At 48.9% G+C, this 17,533-nt stretch overlaps 1 protein-coding gene across 1 annotated transcript; it reads right to left on the minus strand.

Annotated features, from left to right (window-relative positions):
• Nucleotides 1–220: 220 nt before the first annotated feature.
• LOC115548647 (caspase-8-like) lies at nucleotides 221–17,166 on the minus strand. Its single transcript, XM_030363417.1, has 7 exons — nucleotides 17,161–17,166; nucleotides 16,609–16,739; nucleotides 15,516–15,705; nucleotides 15,012–15,290; nucleotides 13,740–13,872; nucleotides 569–1,154; nucleotides 221–416 (listed from the first exon to the last, which is right to left on the minus strand). The coding sequence occupies exons 1-7, from the start codon at nucleotides 17,164–17,166 to the stop codon at nucleotides 221–223; spliced, it is 1,521 nt and encodes a 506-aa protein (XP_030219277.1).
• Nucleotides 17,167–17,533: the final 367 nt, after the last annotated feature.

The raw sequence follows: 17,533 nt of genomic DNA on the forward strand, positions 1-17,533 counted from the left end.
TTCAATCTGGATACAGAGAATTTGCCGGAATGTTCAAGCTGAGCAGTAGCACCGTTACAGGTGGCAATGGTGTGGCATTGTTTACTTATCCAGCACTTTAAACAAACAGTTCACTGTAAGGCCTATCAAAGAGATAAAAAATAAATAGGCCACATTTTTTAAATAGTGAGGTGTGTGTTGTGTGATTGAATAAGGATGGGCAGAACCAAAGATAAGGTAACTAATGTGCAGAAGATACATTGGCCACCCTTGTTTTGTATTCCCAGCTGGAAGACGGCGAGAACACGAGTCCATGGCGCAGGGTCCATATTTTTACTTCAGGCGTCTGCTTCATCGACACACCGTTCGTTAGAAGGACCTCTTTCTTGTTTACGTCATCGATTACACGGCGGAGGATCAGCATGATATCTTCACCCCTGAAACGAAACACATGCAACTAAAAATATTGGAAATTGTCTCAGTTAAAGGGTGCTGTATGGGTACTTCATTCATCTTCAGGGCAGATCTTTCGTCCTGTGTCTATGTTACTATACCTTGTTGCACTATTGATATTCACAAGCAGAAGTACCTGGGGCATCCCTCCCTGAGCTGCTCACACAGAGACTGGATGAACCAGCTGCCATTTTCTCTGTGTCTGACCACTTGGAACTTCTCAACCGTGGCCACGGCAACCAGGATATCAGCCTCCCCCGGGATCGAGACCACTCGGAGACCGTCCTCCACTTTGGGCCTCCCAAGATCGATAGCGTCACACTCTAGAGGGTGGTCATCCATCACCAATCCCGTCTGGAGACGATGTCCCTGGCAGGCCTGGATGAAGAACATCTTCGGCTTCCCTAGCAGAGCCGGGCAGTGTTCTTTGTTGAAAGCCCAGGTGATGTCGCTGATGGGCAGCGGCTTGCGGTCGACGCCCAAGACTACCTTCTCTGCGCCGTGACTCAGGACGCAGCAGACGAAGGCGTCGCCGTGCTGGGGGAGCACGCTCAGTGGGGTGGACCTGCCGTCGGACCACTCCTCCGGCTTGCACTTCTGCAGCCCCGGCAAGTCCTTCAGGTCCGCTAGCAGCTTCGTGACCTGGGCCATGTCGCTCGCCGTTTTGTCCATACACATCAGCACCTGGAAGCCAAGCCAGCTGACCACGGTGGCCAGGCTTCCTGTGGGAAAATAGAAGAAAAGGGAGTGATTGAGCAGTCCTTTGATGACAAGGCAGTGGTGTATCTAAATGCAGGAGGGATGGCCTGAGAGTGGCGCCAGACCATAACTGTTGTAATGTTTAGGATAGTAGTTCTCTGTTGTACCACCAGGCGGGGCTCTGCTATAAAGTGACACTGGCATTATGCATTTCCTCTGTTCTGTGAATGCACGAGTAAAAGACCTGTGGATACATCGTTCTCCGTTGTCCGTGTTGTTGGTCAGGTTACTACATTTTTGGCGATGAGGATAAATTGGAAGAGTTTTTTTTTACATTCCGTTTTTGTTTGAAAAAGGAAAAGAAAGGGGAAAAAGTGTGCAAGCCAGCCTGCGTTATCTTCATGAGTGAAGCCAGTGAAGACGAGCTGGAAGACGGGAATCAACAGATAGCGGTAGGAGAGCCTCGCGTTCAGATGGCTACGTTTGGAACGATCGGGGAATTCGTAGAGGGGAACGAAGACTGGACGGAGTATGAGGAAAGGCTGGGACACTTTTTCGCTGCTAATGGAGTAACAGAGGAGCCTAAACAGCACTCCATTCTCCTGAGTGTGTGTGGAGCAAGGACTTACAGACTGATAAGGAACTTAACCACACGAGGAAACCGGGGGAAGTTCCATATGCGGATCTAGTCAGGCTCGTTGGGAACCACCACAATCCAAGGCCATCGGAAATTGTCCAGCGCTTCAAATTCCACAACCAGTTCAGGAAGTCGGGTCAGTCTGTAGCTTGTGGCAGAATTGCGTCAGCTTTCAGAACATTGTGAGTTTGGGGCATATTTAGATGACATGCTCCGTGACAGATTAGTGTGTGGAATAAATAATGACTCCATTCAGCGCCGTTTGCTGGCGGAAACGCCACCATTGACTTTTAAAAAGGCACTAGAAATGTCGCAAGGAATGGAAATGGCGGCAAGTAATGTCAAAGACATCCAAAGTTGTCAGATAGGAGCGCCATCACAGGCTGTACACCATGTAAAGAGAGAGGCTGTAAAACCAGCAAGGAGAGTGGAATGTTTTAGGTGTGGAGGGGCACACTATGCAAATGATTGTACATTTCTTGAAGCAGTGTGTCATACCTGTAATAAAAAGGGGCTGTTACGTTCACACACATAATGTGTGTGTACGTGTATGTCTGTAAGTTCATCTGTGTATGTGCGCATGTGTGGGTGTGTGCTTTACGTTCCTATACGGACAAATATGAGATTTTGCGCAGCTGCGCTGTTCTGTTTTTCCTTTCCTCCTATAGGCTGGTTGTTCCCGCCGTCGCCTGACGTCGCCTATAAAGACCGCCCAGCCCAGAATGCAAGGGCGGGGGATTTGTTCCTCGTCCCGCGCGCAACCGATCGTTCATGTGTGAATTGTTGTCGCTTGTGCTAAGTTAATTTACGGTCCAGCGCCGTCTTTTCCCATGTGGGAACATTATTGCTTTCATTTCACCTTATACGTTGTTGGTTAGGAGATGGTTGTTTTCACGTTTTAAGTTAGGTTGGAGCAGAGTAGGCATAGGTCCCGGCTAATTCACATTCCCTTTTGCTTTCGGTGTAGGACAAGTTGGGTCCCCCAGAGTTAGGGTTAGTTAGGGTTTCCTTTCTGTTTTGTTATCTTTCCTTTCGTTGATTTAATAACCGTCCCGCCATGTGTAAGGCAGCGTCCACTCAATAAATCGTCTGTTTCAACGTGACTTTCAGTCTGTGTTACTCGGTCCGGTGTGACCCAGAGCTGATTCGTAACATAATGGGGGCTCGTAGCCGGTCTTTGAACCATTTGTGAGTTTTGAACGATCCGATTTTCCTGTAGGGAAAATCTTTCTTTTGTGGTGGTCGCACTGTGCATTGTGCACATTTAGTGTGCTGTGGTCACCCTTTGTTTGCGATCGGGTTATTTCCTCGCAACACGCGTTTACCCTCGCTCCTACGGAGGAGGCTCTGTTTCAATTACGCATTTTCACCCTTTGTTTGCGATCGGGTTATTTCCTCGCAACACGCGTTTACCCTGCTCCTACGGAGGAGGCTCTGTTCCCAATTACGCGTTTTTCCTTGTTAGTGGTTCGGTTTTTTTTCTTCCTCGCAGTTATGTTTGATTTACACGCGTTTACCCTCGCTCCTACGGAGGAGGCTCTTTTTTCAATTACGCGTGATGACCTTGTTACGGTTGCTGGCCACTACAAGTTTCAAGTCAGTGGTAGCCCTTCCAAGGCTGAGCTCCATGAGGGGCTCATCAATCACCTGCGGGACCGTGGGGTGTTTGGGAAAGTGCCTGTGGACGAACCTACGTCACCTACACGAGGTAAAGTTCAGCCCTTCTCCCCTAGTGAAGTTTCAGTGGAGTTAAAACGTCTGCAGTTGAGAGAAATGGAACTTGAGTGGGAGCGAGAGAAGAATATTAGGGATAGAGAGCACGAGTTACGTCTGAAGGAACTCGAATTTAATCAAGCTTTGCGGCTTAAAGAAATGGATCTCCAGGCTCGTGAGGCTGATATCCACTCTAAGTCGGGACAATTTGACGTTACCCGTAATATCCGTCTCGTTCCACCTTTTCGTGAGGATGAGGTTGACAAATTCTTTGCGCATTTCGAGCGGGTAGCTACGACCCTCAAATGGCCTAGGGAGGTTTGGACCATGACGCTCCAGTGCGTTTTTAAAGGGAAGGCGCAGGAGGCTTACTCTGCGCTGCCTCTTGAAGATGCAGCGGACTATGAGAAGGTCAAGCAGGCTGTTCTGCGTATGTATTCCCTGGTGCCAGAGGCATATCGGCAGAAGTTCCGTGGCTATCAAAGCCCAGGGACGCTCTCGTACGTAGAGTTCGTTCGAGAGAAGGAAATGCTCTGCGATCGCTGGTTAAACTCGCAGGGAGTGACAACCTTCCAAGCTCTTCGGGATCTTATTATTCTGGAGGACTTTAAGAATTGCCTGCCAACATCAGTCGCGATTCATATTAGTGAGCATAAGGAGGTTACGCCGGCTGGTGCATCGGTGCTCGCTGACGAGTATGTGCTTACGCACAAGCGTCTCCCCTCTGTTTCTAAACCCCCACCAAACATTTCCAGCCATCCAACTGTGTTTAGGACTACGAAACAAGCCGTGCCTGATTCCTCCCAGTTTTCACCTCGTGCGTCGGTATTTAAACCTACCAGCCCGACCTGCGGTTATTGTAAAAAGCAGGGTCACGTTGTTTCGGAGTGTTTTAAATTGAGGAACAAGAACAGGGCAGCTTTGCTTAACACAGAGGTCGGATTGTGTGTAGCTAAACCGCCTCTTTCTCAGGAAGACCTCGATGGTGGAAATCCCTGTTTTGCGCCTTTCATAATGGACGGTTTTGTGTCCCTACCCGGTAACCCTAGTGTGCGCGTACCGATTAAAATCTTGCGTGATACTGGGGCTTCACAAAGCTTCCTACTAGAAAATGTGTTGCCTTTCTGCGACATGACGTCTACCGGCTGCAGCGTTCTTGTGCGTGGTTTCGAAATGGGTTTCGTTAATGTCCCTCTGCATGAGATTTCCCTCCAATCGGACCTGGTTACTGGCACCGTTACCGTGGGTATACGTCCCTCTCTGCCTATCGCAGGTGTAGCCATGCTGCTCGGTAACGATGTCTGTGGGGGCAAAGTTTTACCTGGCCCTATCGTGTCTCATGTATCCCCGAAAACATTAACGTGTGATGACCTTTCCGTTAATTTCCCTGAGGTTTTCGCATCTAGCGTCGTTACGCGTGCCATGGCGAGAGACGTGAAAGCGACTGCTATTCAGGAGCAACGCAATGCGATTATCGATCTTAGCGATTCCTTTATGGCTCGACCCTCACTCATTCACGATAGTATTGTCACTCAGACTGCTGAGTCGCTGTCGTCCCATGCTGCTGTTCCTAAACTGTCTGTGGACCGAGATCTGCTTAGCAAGGAACAGAAAAATGACCCCTCTCTTGCGACGCTATTTTCTGAAGTTAGGTCCGATGAGGACATTGAGCAGTCGCCTCATGGCTATTTCCTTAGAGATGGAGTCTTAATGCGCAAGTGGAGGCCTCTTACTGCCTCAGCGCAAGATGAGTGGAGAGTTCTGTATCAGATCGTTATCCCTGCGTCCTTCCGTGATGAAGTTCTGAGTCTCGCTCATGACCATCACTTCGCGGGTCATCTCGGCGTAAATAAAACAACTGACCGAATTTTACGCCATTTCTTCTGGCCAGGTCTTAAACGAGACGTGGTTAGATATTGTAAAACATGTCATCCGTGCCAAATCACAGGTGAACCTAATCAGGTCATTCCACCTGCGCCGTTGCAACCAATTCCTGTTGCGTCGGAGCCTTTCGAGCACGTAATTCTGGACTGTGTCGGCCAGTTGCCTAAAACGAAATCTGGTAACCAGTGGTTGTTGACCATCATGTGTAGTCTAACCCGTTTTCCCGAGGCAATTCCACTGCGTAGAATCACGGCTCCTGTCATCATCAAGGCCCTGCTGGGTTTTTTTTCCCTCTTCGGTCTCCCGAAGACTCGTTCAGACGGACCGTGGCACTAACTTCATGTCCCATGTGTTTGCTGAGGCTATGCGACAGCTCTCCATCAAACACGTAAAATCCAGCGCCTATCACCCCCAAAGCCAAGGCGCACTCGAGAGATTCCACCTAACGCTCAAGAATATGTTAAAGACGTTCTGCCTCGAGTTCGAGCGTGATTGGGATGAGGGGGTACCGCTCGCTCTTTTTGCCGTGCGTGAGGTAGTGCAGGAGAGTCTGGGGTTTAGTCCTGCAGAGCTTGTTTTCGGACACACTGTTCGCGGGCCGCAGAAGCTGCTAAAAGAGTCGTGGCTGTCGGAGCCGAAAACGTACGACGGTCTCTCTGATTACGTTTCGAAAATGCGCTCCCGGCTCGGTCGTGCTTGCCAGCTGGCCAGAGCAAATCTGGGGGCCTGCCAACAGCGAATGAAGAGGAGATACGATGAGAAGTCGGTCTCTCGTACTTTCCAACCTGGTGATGAGGTGCTTGTGTTAATACCTTTAATGGGCTCTGCTCTGCAGGCCCGCTACAGCGGTCCTTATCGCATCGAACGACGTGTAGGTGATCTCAACTACGTACTCTCTACTCCTGATCGCAGGAGAAAGACGACTTTATGTCATGTAAATCGTTTGAAGTCGTACCGTGGTCGTGAGGGAAGCTCAGCAGCTCCCGAATTAGAATCTCCGCGCTGCGCTGAAGTCGTTGCGTCGCTCGCGGTCGCTTCCACGTTGGAAGACGAGGGTCGCCTTCCGTCAGTGGAAATTATTGAAGGAAGAATGAAGAATTCTCAGGTCCTCAGTGACCTTAATTCATTTTTTGTAGGTTTGAGTGAATCACAACGTGACGATTTAATTTGTCTGTTTAACGAAAATAAGGATCTGTTTCCCGATGTGCCACGCCAGACTACTGCGGCGGTACATGACATCGATGTTGGTACCTCTGACCCAATTAAACAGCATCCCTATCGCGCTAATCCTCAAAAAAGGGTTTTGTTGCAGGGCGAGGTGAAGTTCATGAAGGATCACGGCATTGCTGAAGCAAGTTGTAGCCCATGGAGCTCGCCGTGCTTGCTGGTGCCCAAGAGCGATGGCTCAGTGCGGTTTTGTACCGATTTTCGAAAGGTAAATGCCGTTACAAAACCCGATAGTTTCCCGTTGCCCCGCATTGATGATTGTGTTGACCGCCTTGGCTCTGCTGTGTTTGTAAGCAAAATTGATTTACTTAAGGGCTACTGGCAGATTCCCTTGTCACCCCGTGCTAAAGAAATCTCAGCTTTTGTGACGCCAGACAACTTCCTTCAGTACACGGTAATGCCCTTCGGACTCCGCAATGCCCCGGCAACATTTCAGAGGCTCATCAACGGTGTCCTCGAGGGCGTACCCAACTGCGAGGCCTATATAGACGACCTGCTGATTTACAGCCCCACCTGGCCTGCACATCTTGCACACCTTTCCACTGTGTTCCGCAGGCTCTCTGACGCGAACCTCACGGTCAACCTCGCTAAATGCGAGTTCGGTCAGGCTACGGTCACCTATCTGGGGAAAGTCATGGGTCGCGGGCAAGTGCGTCCTGTCCAGTCCAAGGTCGAGGCCATCCTGGACTACCCTCCTCCTACCACTCGTCGTGAACTGCGCCGTTTTCTCGGCATGGTAGGCTATTACCGTTCTTTCTGTAAGAACTTTTCTGCAGTTGCCTCTCCCCTCACTGACTTGCTCAGCCCGAAGGTGGTTTTCAAGTGGACTCCACGGAGTCAAGGCGCCTTCGAGTCTGTTAAGGCTTTGTTGACCACTGCGCCCGTTCTTTCCGCTCCTAACTTTAATTTGCCTTTTTCTATCGCTGTCGATGCCAGTGATTTGGGAGCAGGAGCTGTTCTCATGCAGCAGGACGAGGAAGGGTTTGAACATCCCGTGTGTTTCTTTTCGCGAAAGTTTAATTTACACCAGCGTGCTTACTCAACAATAGAGAAGGAAGCCCTTGCGCTCGTGTTGGCCGTCCAACATTTCGAGGTATATGTTGGGGGTGCTGTACGTCCTGTGCTGGTCTTCACTGACCACAACCCTCTGGTCTTCCTCGACCGCATGCGCAACAACAACCAGCGTTTAATGCGATGGAGTTTGATTCTGCAGGGGCACAACCTCGAGATTCGACACATTAGAGGGCGCGATAATGTGGTGGCAGACGCCCTTTCTAGGGTTTAGCGTCTGGATTAGTGTAAATAAATTGTTTGTTAAGATGTTTTCTGTTTTGAAAAAAAAAATGAAATGTTATATACATTTGTGTATAGTTGTATTTTTCTAAATATTCAGCTTGATTTTACAAACTTAACCCCCAATTTATTTTCTTAAGGGTGGGGGTGTTACGTTCACACACATAATGTGTGTGTACGTGTATGTCTGTAAGTTCATCTGTGTATGTGCGCATGTGTGGGTGTGTGCTTTACGTTCCTATACGGACAAATATGAGATTTTGCGCAGCTGCGCTGTTCTGTTTTTCCTTTCCTCCTATAGGCTGGTTGTTCCCGCCGTCGCCTGACGTCGCCTATAAAGACCGCCCAGCCCAGACTGCAAGGGCGGGGGATGTGTTCCTGGTCCCGCGCGCAACCGATCGTTCATGTGTGAATTGTTGTCGCTTGTGCTAAGTTAATTTACGGTCCAGCGCCGTCTTTTCCCATGTGGGAACATTATTGCTTTCATTTCACCTTATACGTTGTTGGTTAGGAGATGGTTGTTTTCACGTTTTAAGTTAGGTTGGAGTAGGCATAGGTCCCGGCTAATTCACATTCCCTTTTGCTTTCGGTGTAGGACAAGTTGGGTCCCCCAGAGTTAGGGTTAGTTAGGGTTTCCTTTCTGTTTTGTTATCTTTCCTTTCGTTGATTTAATAACCGTCCCGCCATGTGTAAGGCAGCGTCCACTCAATAAATCGTCTGTTTCAACGTGACTTTCAGTCTGTGTTACTCGGTCCGGTGTGACCCAAAGCTGATTCGTAACAGGGGCACTTAGCTAAAAAATGCAGGAGCGTGGAAAATAGGGGAAAGAATGAAAAATGGAAAGCCCAGCAGAATCAAGCGCCCACACATTATCTTGAGGGAGATGAAGGAGAGGCAGCTTGTGCCTTCAACATGTTCGCTGTGGATACCAATGAGGAACCGTCTGGCCCTATTATGCAACCGTGATTGTTGAAGGAAAGGACATAATGTTTGAAATTGATTCTGGGGCTACGGCATCGGTCATAAGCGAGGAGACCTACAAGAGGACATGGGGAAACAAGCCACCTCCTATTAAGCCATCAACGCTCAGACTGAGGACATATACAGGTCAGGCTATGCCTCATTTGGGGGTGTTAGATGTGAGCATTTCAGTTGGAGGTCAGAGGGCTCAAGGCAGATTTGTAATAGCCAAGGGTGGGGGACCTAGTTTATTGGGTCGTGACTGGCTTCGCAAAATCAAGCTGGATAGGCATGAGATTAAGTATGCTCACACTACAGAGGACATTCTGCAGCGCCGCGTTTCTTTAAGCCCAGAGTGGTCCTCTATGCAATGAAAAGCAAAGTAGAGGAAGAGCTGGAACGTTTGCAGGGGATGGGCATTGTGGAGCCTGTCCAGTTTTCAAGGTGGGCAGCGGCAGCGCCCATTGTTCCTGTTTTGAAAGCAGATGGAACCGCAAGGATTTGTGGAGACTACAAGCTGACCGTGAATCAAGTCTCAAAGCTGATAGAGTATCCGTTGCCACGGGTGGATGACCTGTTTGCAACTCTGGCTGGAGGTAAGCTGTTCACCAAGCTGGATATGAGCCATGCTTACCAGCAGCTACTGTCGTAGATTAACGAGATATAAAACACTTAGACTAATTTAAGAGAGAGAGAGTAAAATAAAACGAGGGGTCCGGAGCAAGAATTGACAAAATACTTTATCGTGCAGAAAAACAACAACGACAACAGCCTGGGTCTGCAGAGTCACTGGCCCAACATTGGGCTGCAGCCTCACTTTATACAAGTATAGGAATTTCTTTGTTTACAATGGAGTCACAACGGGGTTTCCGCCCGTCAATCTTCGTCCCAGCATGTTATCAACTGCCCAGTTCTGAGGTCTGCATGGATCAACCTCATTAACCAAGATGACCCAAAGCTGAAAGGGCTGAGGTCAACTTTAGCTTGACCCAAGGCTGAAAGGGCTGAGACCAACTTAGCTTCCCCCCAGTTCCCTATACATTCCTGTGCACCTACCATCTGCTCTGAACCCAGACTCTGCAAGCATCTTGTGGTTTCCACAATTAAAAATATAAAACCTATTAATAATCATGGTTTACCATAGAATATACTCACTAATTTCTACCACACTACTTCTAGATGAGGATTCAAAACAGTATGTCACCATAAATACCCACAAAGGATTATTCAAGTACAACTGCCTGGTGTTCGGAGTGGCATCCAGCCCGGCCATTTTCCAAAGGACGATGGACACACTATTGCAAGGGATTCCACATGTAGCCGTGTACCTAGATGACATATTAATCACAGGGGCTACTGAGGCTAAGCACTTGGAAAACTTAGAGCAGGTGCTCAAGAGACTCTCAGACGCGGGGCTGCGCTTGAGAAGGGAAAAATGTGTGTTTATGGCAGAACGGGTGACTTACCTGGGACATACCATCACCGCAGAGGGGCTCCGTCCAGTGGAAGACAAAGTGAGGGCTATCAAGGAAGCTCCAAGCCCTAAGAACGTCACAGAACTCCGCTCATTCCTGGGTATGTTGAATTACTATGGGAAATTCCTGCAGGATTTATCGAAGGTGTTAGCCCCACTGTATAAGCTGCTGCACAATGACACCAAGTGGCAGTGGTGTGTAGAGCAGGAGCAAGCGTTTAAAGAGGTAAAAGAACTCCTTCATTCAGCAAAGCTGCTAGTGCATTATGATCCAGAAAAAGACATTGTGCTTTCGTGTGATTCCTCGCCCTATGGAGTGGGGGCAGTCCTCTCCCATGTCATGAAAAATGGATCAGAGAAACCTGTTGGTTTTGCATCAAGAACATTAACGGCTGCAGAGAAGGGTTACTCACAGTTGGACAAAGAGGGTCTAGCCATTGTTTTTGCCGTAAAGAGGTTCCATCAGTATTTGTATGGCCGGGTTTTCAAGATCTATACCGACCATAAGCCATTGATGAGCCTGTTCAGTGAAACACGCGGCATTCCGCCGCTAGCGTCAGCAAGAATCCAACGCTGGGCACTTATCTTGTCAGCCTACCAATACAGCATTGTGTACAGAGCAGGGAAGAACAATGCCAATGCTGATGCATTGAGTCGCCTGCCATTGCCTGAGACACCGGTCTCAACGTATGTGCCTCCAGAGACTGTTTTTTCGTTAGAGAAGTTGTCACAGACACCTGTAAAGGCAGCCCAGGTCAAGCAGTGGACAGAGAGAGACCCAGTGCTGGCCAAAGTAAAGAGTTACCTTCTACAGGGTTGGCCCAGTGTGGTTGACAGTGAGGACCTGCAGACTTATTACAGACGCAAGACTGAACTCAGCCTACAGGATGGGGGCATTTTCTGGGGTGCAAGGGTAGTCGTCCCTCCCCCAGGTCGCTCACAGATTGTGGAGGAGATACATGAGGCCCATCCGGGGGTATCACGAATGAAGAGCCTGGCAAGGTCCTATGTCTGGTGGCCAAAGATGGATTTAGACCTGGAGAACAAGGTGAAGTCCTGCACACAATGTCAGTTAAATCAGCACCTGTCACCACCAGCCCCTTTGCATCCCTGGGAGTGGCCAGTCCACCCCTGGTCTAGACTACATCTGGATTTTGCTGGCCCGTTCATGGGGGAGATGTTTCTCATCATGGTGGATGCCCACTCCAAGTGGATAGAAGCGCACATCATGAGCAACATAACAGCCCCCAAAACCATAGACAAGCTCAGACAAATATTCGCAGTTCATGGGCTGCCTGATACGGTGGTCACGGATAATGGTCCATCGTTCACCAGTGAGCTGTTTGGTGAGTTCATGGAACAGAATGGAATTCGCCATGTTCGCACAGCCCCTTTCCACCCAGAGAGGTCCTCTCTCATTTGTGGTTGAGCTAACGGATGGACGAGTGTTCCGCAGACATCAAGATCACGTCCGCCTACGTCATGACATCAGCCCAGAGTTCATCAGCAGGGTTTTTTCTAAACAAGGGAACAGGGGCGCTGCGCCCCGATACTCCCGGCGTGCGCCATCCTACCGAAATGCCGACTGAACCTGTCAGACTTGGATCTGTACTTACATGCTGCTGTACAACATACACTATTTCTCAAAACGATCTTTTCTCCGCGAAAATATCCCAACACCACCACCTGACAATGTGTCTGATCCTCAAATAACTTATAATTACTCCAAAAATATTCCGATCCGAATTGGAGTTTCCCAGACCGAGTCGACATGCTAACGTTAAAGTTATTAGCAGCTAGCTAGCTAGCTACTATGTATTTGAATGGGTTTTTGGTCTAGGCGCTAAGATGCTAAGCAAGTATACAAGACCATTCCAGTTCTCTCTGCACAAAGCGGTTTCAATGAACGACAGAAATAAACAAATGCTGAGTGTTGATCAAGAGTTTTGCGAGAGCAAAACGAACAGTCGAACAGTCGAACGGGGTTCCCTGTTACCAGGGAACCCGTAGCAGGGAACGAATTGGCAGCTGCACGGCCGAATTAGCCCAATAAAAGTTTAGTAACCCAGAGAACCAGCTACAACATAGTTTTCATCCAAACAAGCCGTCTTTAGCCAACGGTGAATTGCATTGGCTTCTACGAGCAGTCGGCTTTCAGACGCGAGTTTAGGGACCGTCTGCAAAGTGCAAAACTGAATTGCATTGGCTTCTACGAGCAGTGGGCTTTCAGCCGCGAGCTTAGGGACCGTCTGCAAAGTGCAAAACTGAAAACGACAACAATAGTAACATTTCTATAGCGTCGCCATTATTGACTCTAGAGCACCAAAACTTGTTCCATAGAGGCATGGCACAGGAGGTCTACCATGACTAACGCTGCCCTGAACCACCTCCTCAGGATCAGTATTGAGGGGCCTGCAATTGATCAATTTGATTTTGACAAGGCAGTGAGCCGTTGGGGCAGTCTCAGGAACAGACGGCTGCTGTTGTGATTTGTCCTACTTAATAAAAGTTTAGCCAATATTTTTGAAATTTGTCGTGTTTATTTACAGGGTAAAGTTGTACAAGTCTACCAAAAGTTGATAGTATTTTAGTTTTTCAGGATGACCACAAGAGCTAGAATTTCTCTCTAAGATGGCCTCAGAATGTACCATTTAATCATTATTTTTTCAAAGGCTTCGCGCCGTGGAAGGGGGGTCTCCCCCTTCCACGGCGCGAAGCCTTTGAAGGAAGGGGGGTCTCCAAGAGTCTGAGAGGAAGGCCAAGAGTCTGGCCTTCCTCTCCTTTTGGAGAGGAAGGCCAGTTGACTATGGACTCACCGACACCTCCTGTGACCTCGCCACCTGAACCTCCCCAACCGCCTACTCCAGCATTGCCAGCTACAGACCCGGAGATAGTGCGCAGGTCACAGCGTGCTCGAAAACCACCGGACAGACTGATTTATAGTTAATGACTGTATGTGCTGAATTGATTTGCCTGTGCTAGTCGTAAGTGTATACGCCTAAAATAATTGTTGTTAAAGTTAAGGAGTAAAAGACAATGACACTAACTTAGCTTGAATTAACAAGTTGATTTGTATTCGGAGAATGTTGGAATTTAGTGGGGGAGGAGTGTTGTAATGTTCAGGATAGTAGTTCTCTGTTGTACCACCAGGCGGGGCTCTGCTATAAAGTGACACTGGCATTATGCATTTCCTATGTTCTGTGAATGCATGAGTAAAAGACCTGTGGATACATCGTTCTCCGTTGTCCGTGTCGTTGGTCAGGTTAATAACACCCATCCTTTTCAAAGTGATGAGGAGAAACAAATTAAAACTGAACTGAGAGTGAATTCTGAGTTTTAGAATCCTGGGCCCTCCATGGACACACCCCTGCAACAAGAAAACAAGGAGCTGAGGTAGCTCTCCTCTTGTCTAACACCTACCAGCGTCCTTCTCTGTTCCTCTTCTATTAGTTCCATCCTGGAAGTTCTCGTTGTTAATGATCAAACAGAGACCGGTGGGTTTGCTGGTTAACGGATATTTGTTTTCCTGCAAGCAGAACAGAGATGAAGATACCTGGTTTAGATTAGATCAGCCCAGCTGCCGTGACAACTGGATGTGCAGTCATGGGTGTATGCATATACGGGTGCTTTATATTCTTTTTTACACCTTGTGTGTTTTGCAGAGTAGAAGTATCAAGTATTTCAGTAACTAGAAATGAGGTTTGACATTGACATGCAACCTTGAACCACAGAGTTTGTTCCGTCTGTATGGTGAACCTTACTTTGAGTCAATGAGATACACTTTGATTAGGCCTATTTAATCAAATAACTTGAATCAGTGTGATGTGTTTTCACTTGACCAAAAGTCATTTCAGTGTTGACTGACATGGATTGACAACATTCTGATTTGGTATAGTGTCCATGACTCTGTGAAGAAAGACTCTGTGAAATTGAACAACACGATAAAACATTACCGTCCTTTTGATCTCTGGTGCATCCGTGGAAATTAAAGTTAAAAAGAGTAAAATATCTAAACACACTTTTAGTTTAGACCCAACATAAACTTTAACATATAGGTCGACCCTTTTTACATTTACTACCGAAATGCAACCAACGGTGGAGTCAAATTTACTATTTTATCCCACCAAGTGTTTCCAACTATTGCTTATCAACACACAAGCACTTTATCTGTAATGGTTTCGTTCCCCTGAAAGCAGGGCCGTTGCACCAAGTCCTGGGCCCCTATACAAGAGGTACTGATGGGGCCCCCCTGCGCTGAATTGTTGACGGGGGGGGGGGGTGAAAAAATGAAATGGCTTGGGCAGTGTCAGGATATTGCAATATGCATTACCAGGTTCTCTGTATTTTCTTGCGGTGGATCGCCTCGAGTACCAGGGGCAGGAGTTGTCATTGCGGTGGTGGGTTGGGTCGAGGATTCTGCCATGGTGAAAAAAAACAAAAACACGCTGGGTCAACATTACACCGTACCTGTGTCTGTGAAAGGACTTTGGAGGCGGGGCAATCGGTAGGAATCAAACAGAAACACACATACGGGTCTCATTCTACTCTCAGCCGTGAGGCAAGCTAGAAGCCGCCGCCGGCGCGTCTCGTGCGGTGGGGTCTCTTGCGGCGGCGGCGGAGTCTGGCGTCTCTTGCGGCGGTGGATTCTACTGCAGCGGCGTCTCTTGCGGCGGAGGCGGCGGCGTCTCTTGCGGCGGCGGCATCTCTTGCGGCTGCCGCGTCTTTCGGCCGCCGCATCTTGCCGCCGCGCGTCTTGCCGCTGCCGCAAGAGACGCCGCCGCCGCAAGAGACGTGGCGGCCGCAAGACGCGGCGGCAAGAAGCGGCGGCAAGAAGAGGCGGCCGCAAGAGATGCCGCCGCCGCAAGAGGCGGCAACTCTTGCGGCCGCCGCGTCTTGCCGCCGCCGCGTCTTGCCGCCGCCGCGTCTTGCCGCCGCCGCGTCTTGCCGCTGCCGCAAGAGATGCTGCCGCCACTGCAAGAGACGCGGCGGCGGCAAGACGCAGCGGCCGCAAGAGGCGGCAGCCGATCCCCGACTTTTCCGAGCGGCCGCAAGACGCGGCGGCAAGAAGCGGCGGCCGCAAGAGATGCCGCCGCCGCAAGAGGCGTCTCTTGCGGCGGCGGCATCTCTTGCGGCGGCGGCATCTCTTGCGGCCGCCGCATCTTGCCGCCGCCACGTCTTGCCACCGCCGCTTCTTGCCGCTGCCGCAAGAGACGCCGCCGCCGCTGCAAGAGACGCGGCGGCGGTAAGACGCGGCGGCCGCAAGAGATGCCGCCGCTGCAAGAGACGCCTCTTGCGGCGGCGGATGATCCCCGATTTTTCCGATTGGCTGCAAGACACGGCGGCCGCAAGGCGCGGCGGCAAGAAGCGGCGGCCGCAAGAGATGCCGCTGCCGCAAGAGACGCCGCCGCCGCCGCAAGAGACGCCTCTTGCGGCGGCGGCCGATCCCTGAATTTTTCCCCCGATGCTCCTTGACAATCCATAAACCACCGCTTATACATTACCGGGGTGTCTATATTTTCCTGCGGCGGATCGCCTCGAGTACCTGGGACAGGAGTCGTCATTGCGGTGGTGGGTTGGGTCGAAGATTCTGCCAAGGTAGCAGGAGGTTGTTCTTCATGAGAGGTCAGCAAACAATGAAGACAAATTCCCAGTGATGCCTCTTTTATACTTTGTGTTTCGGAAACATGACACTTTGATACCGACAGGTGTATCCTGTCGGTGATTTGTTGTAAATTTGTGTTGTCTTTATCTCGGTACTTGGCTCTATGGTGGCTGAGAGTAATGGAGAAATACTCGTATGTATGCTAGGTTGTGACTCCTACCTATTGCCCCGCAGCCAAAGTCCTTTCAGACACAGGGACGGTGTAATGTTGACGCCTTTCCCAGCGACTTTTTCTCTGACTTGTTCTATTTCCCTACGCCTCCTCGTCCGTGTGTTTCAGACTCTCAGTGAATCCTGTCGTTATCATTCCAAAGGGACATGTCAAAATGTTTGCGTTATTTTGCTCGGACTTGTTATGTTTCCCAGTGTTTCCCCCAGCACGGTAAGGTTAAGGCGGGCGCCTTAATAACAATAGGGCCCTGCCTTGACTAACAATGTATCTATGTAAAAAAATATACATACAATTATTATCATTATTTTATTTTATTTGAAAATTATTATGCATTAACGAAGAACAAAACTCTTGGAGGGGAAGGAATCATGCTTCCATCAGGTACAAAAAATAAAGATAAATAATGCATTGGTAATACTGTTCACAACAATAGTCATGCGGCCTTTTGCTCAGACTTGTTGTATTTTGCCTCCGTGTGCTCAGACTCGTTGTGTCCCTTTGCGTCCTCGTCCTTGTCTTTCACGTGCAGAAGCACGTAGATACGTAGATTGGTAGCGAGATACATGGAGCTGTTGAGCTGAAGCTTCTAGTTTGCCCCACGGGGGCTGAGAGTGGAGTGAGACACGTATTTGTGTTTCTGTTTGACTCCTACCTATTGCCCCGCCTCCAAAGTCCTTTCAGACACAGGGACGGTGTAATGTTGATGCCTTTCCCAGCGACTTTTTCTCTGACTTGTTCTATTTCCCTTCGCCTCCTCGTCCGTGTGTTTCGGACTCTCGGTGAATCCTGTCGGTATCATTCCATAGGGACATGTCTAAATTTGTGCGTTATTTTGCTCGGACTTGTTATGTTTCCCAATGTTTCCCCCAGCACGGTAAGGTAAAGGCGGCCGCCTTAATAACAATAGGGCCCTGCCTTGACCAACAATGTAATTATGTAAAAAAATATGCAAACAATTATTATTATTATTTTATTTTATTTGAAAATTAAGACCAAGCTCATTATACCTCCATGTACGGAAGACGTTTATTTCTCAAAATATAGTCTGAATACCCCTAGCAGTCCACATGTCCATATAGTCTAGTGGTATTACGTCAGACCCATGACCATGTCACTGGTTCAAGTCCGACCCAACCAACCGTTCTGCGAGACATGGCATGACAATAATGTTAACCATCATGTATTCATTAGGCATATACCATAATCATACAGTCACACGGTATGTCTTTGTGTGTCTTTTAATTAAGTTTCTTATGCATGACCACTTATTCAATCTGGATACAGAGAACTTGTTCAATGTTCAAGCTGAGCAGTAGCACCGTTACAGGTGGCAATGGTGTGGCATTGTTTACTTCTCCAGCACTTTAAACAAACAGTTCA

Source organism: Gadus morhua, chromosome 8, assembly GCF_902167405.1.
Source record: "Gadus morhua chromosome 8, gadMor3.0, whole genome shotgun sequence".
NCBI classification, from domain to species: domain Eukaryota; kingdom Metazoa; phylum Chordata; class Actinopteri; order Gadiformes; family Gadidae; genus Gadus; species Gadus morhua.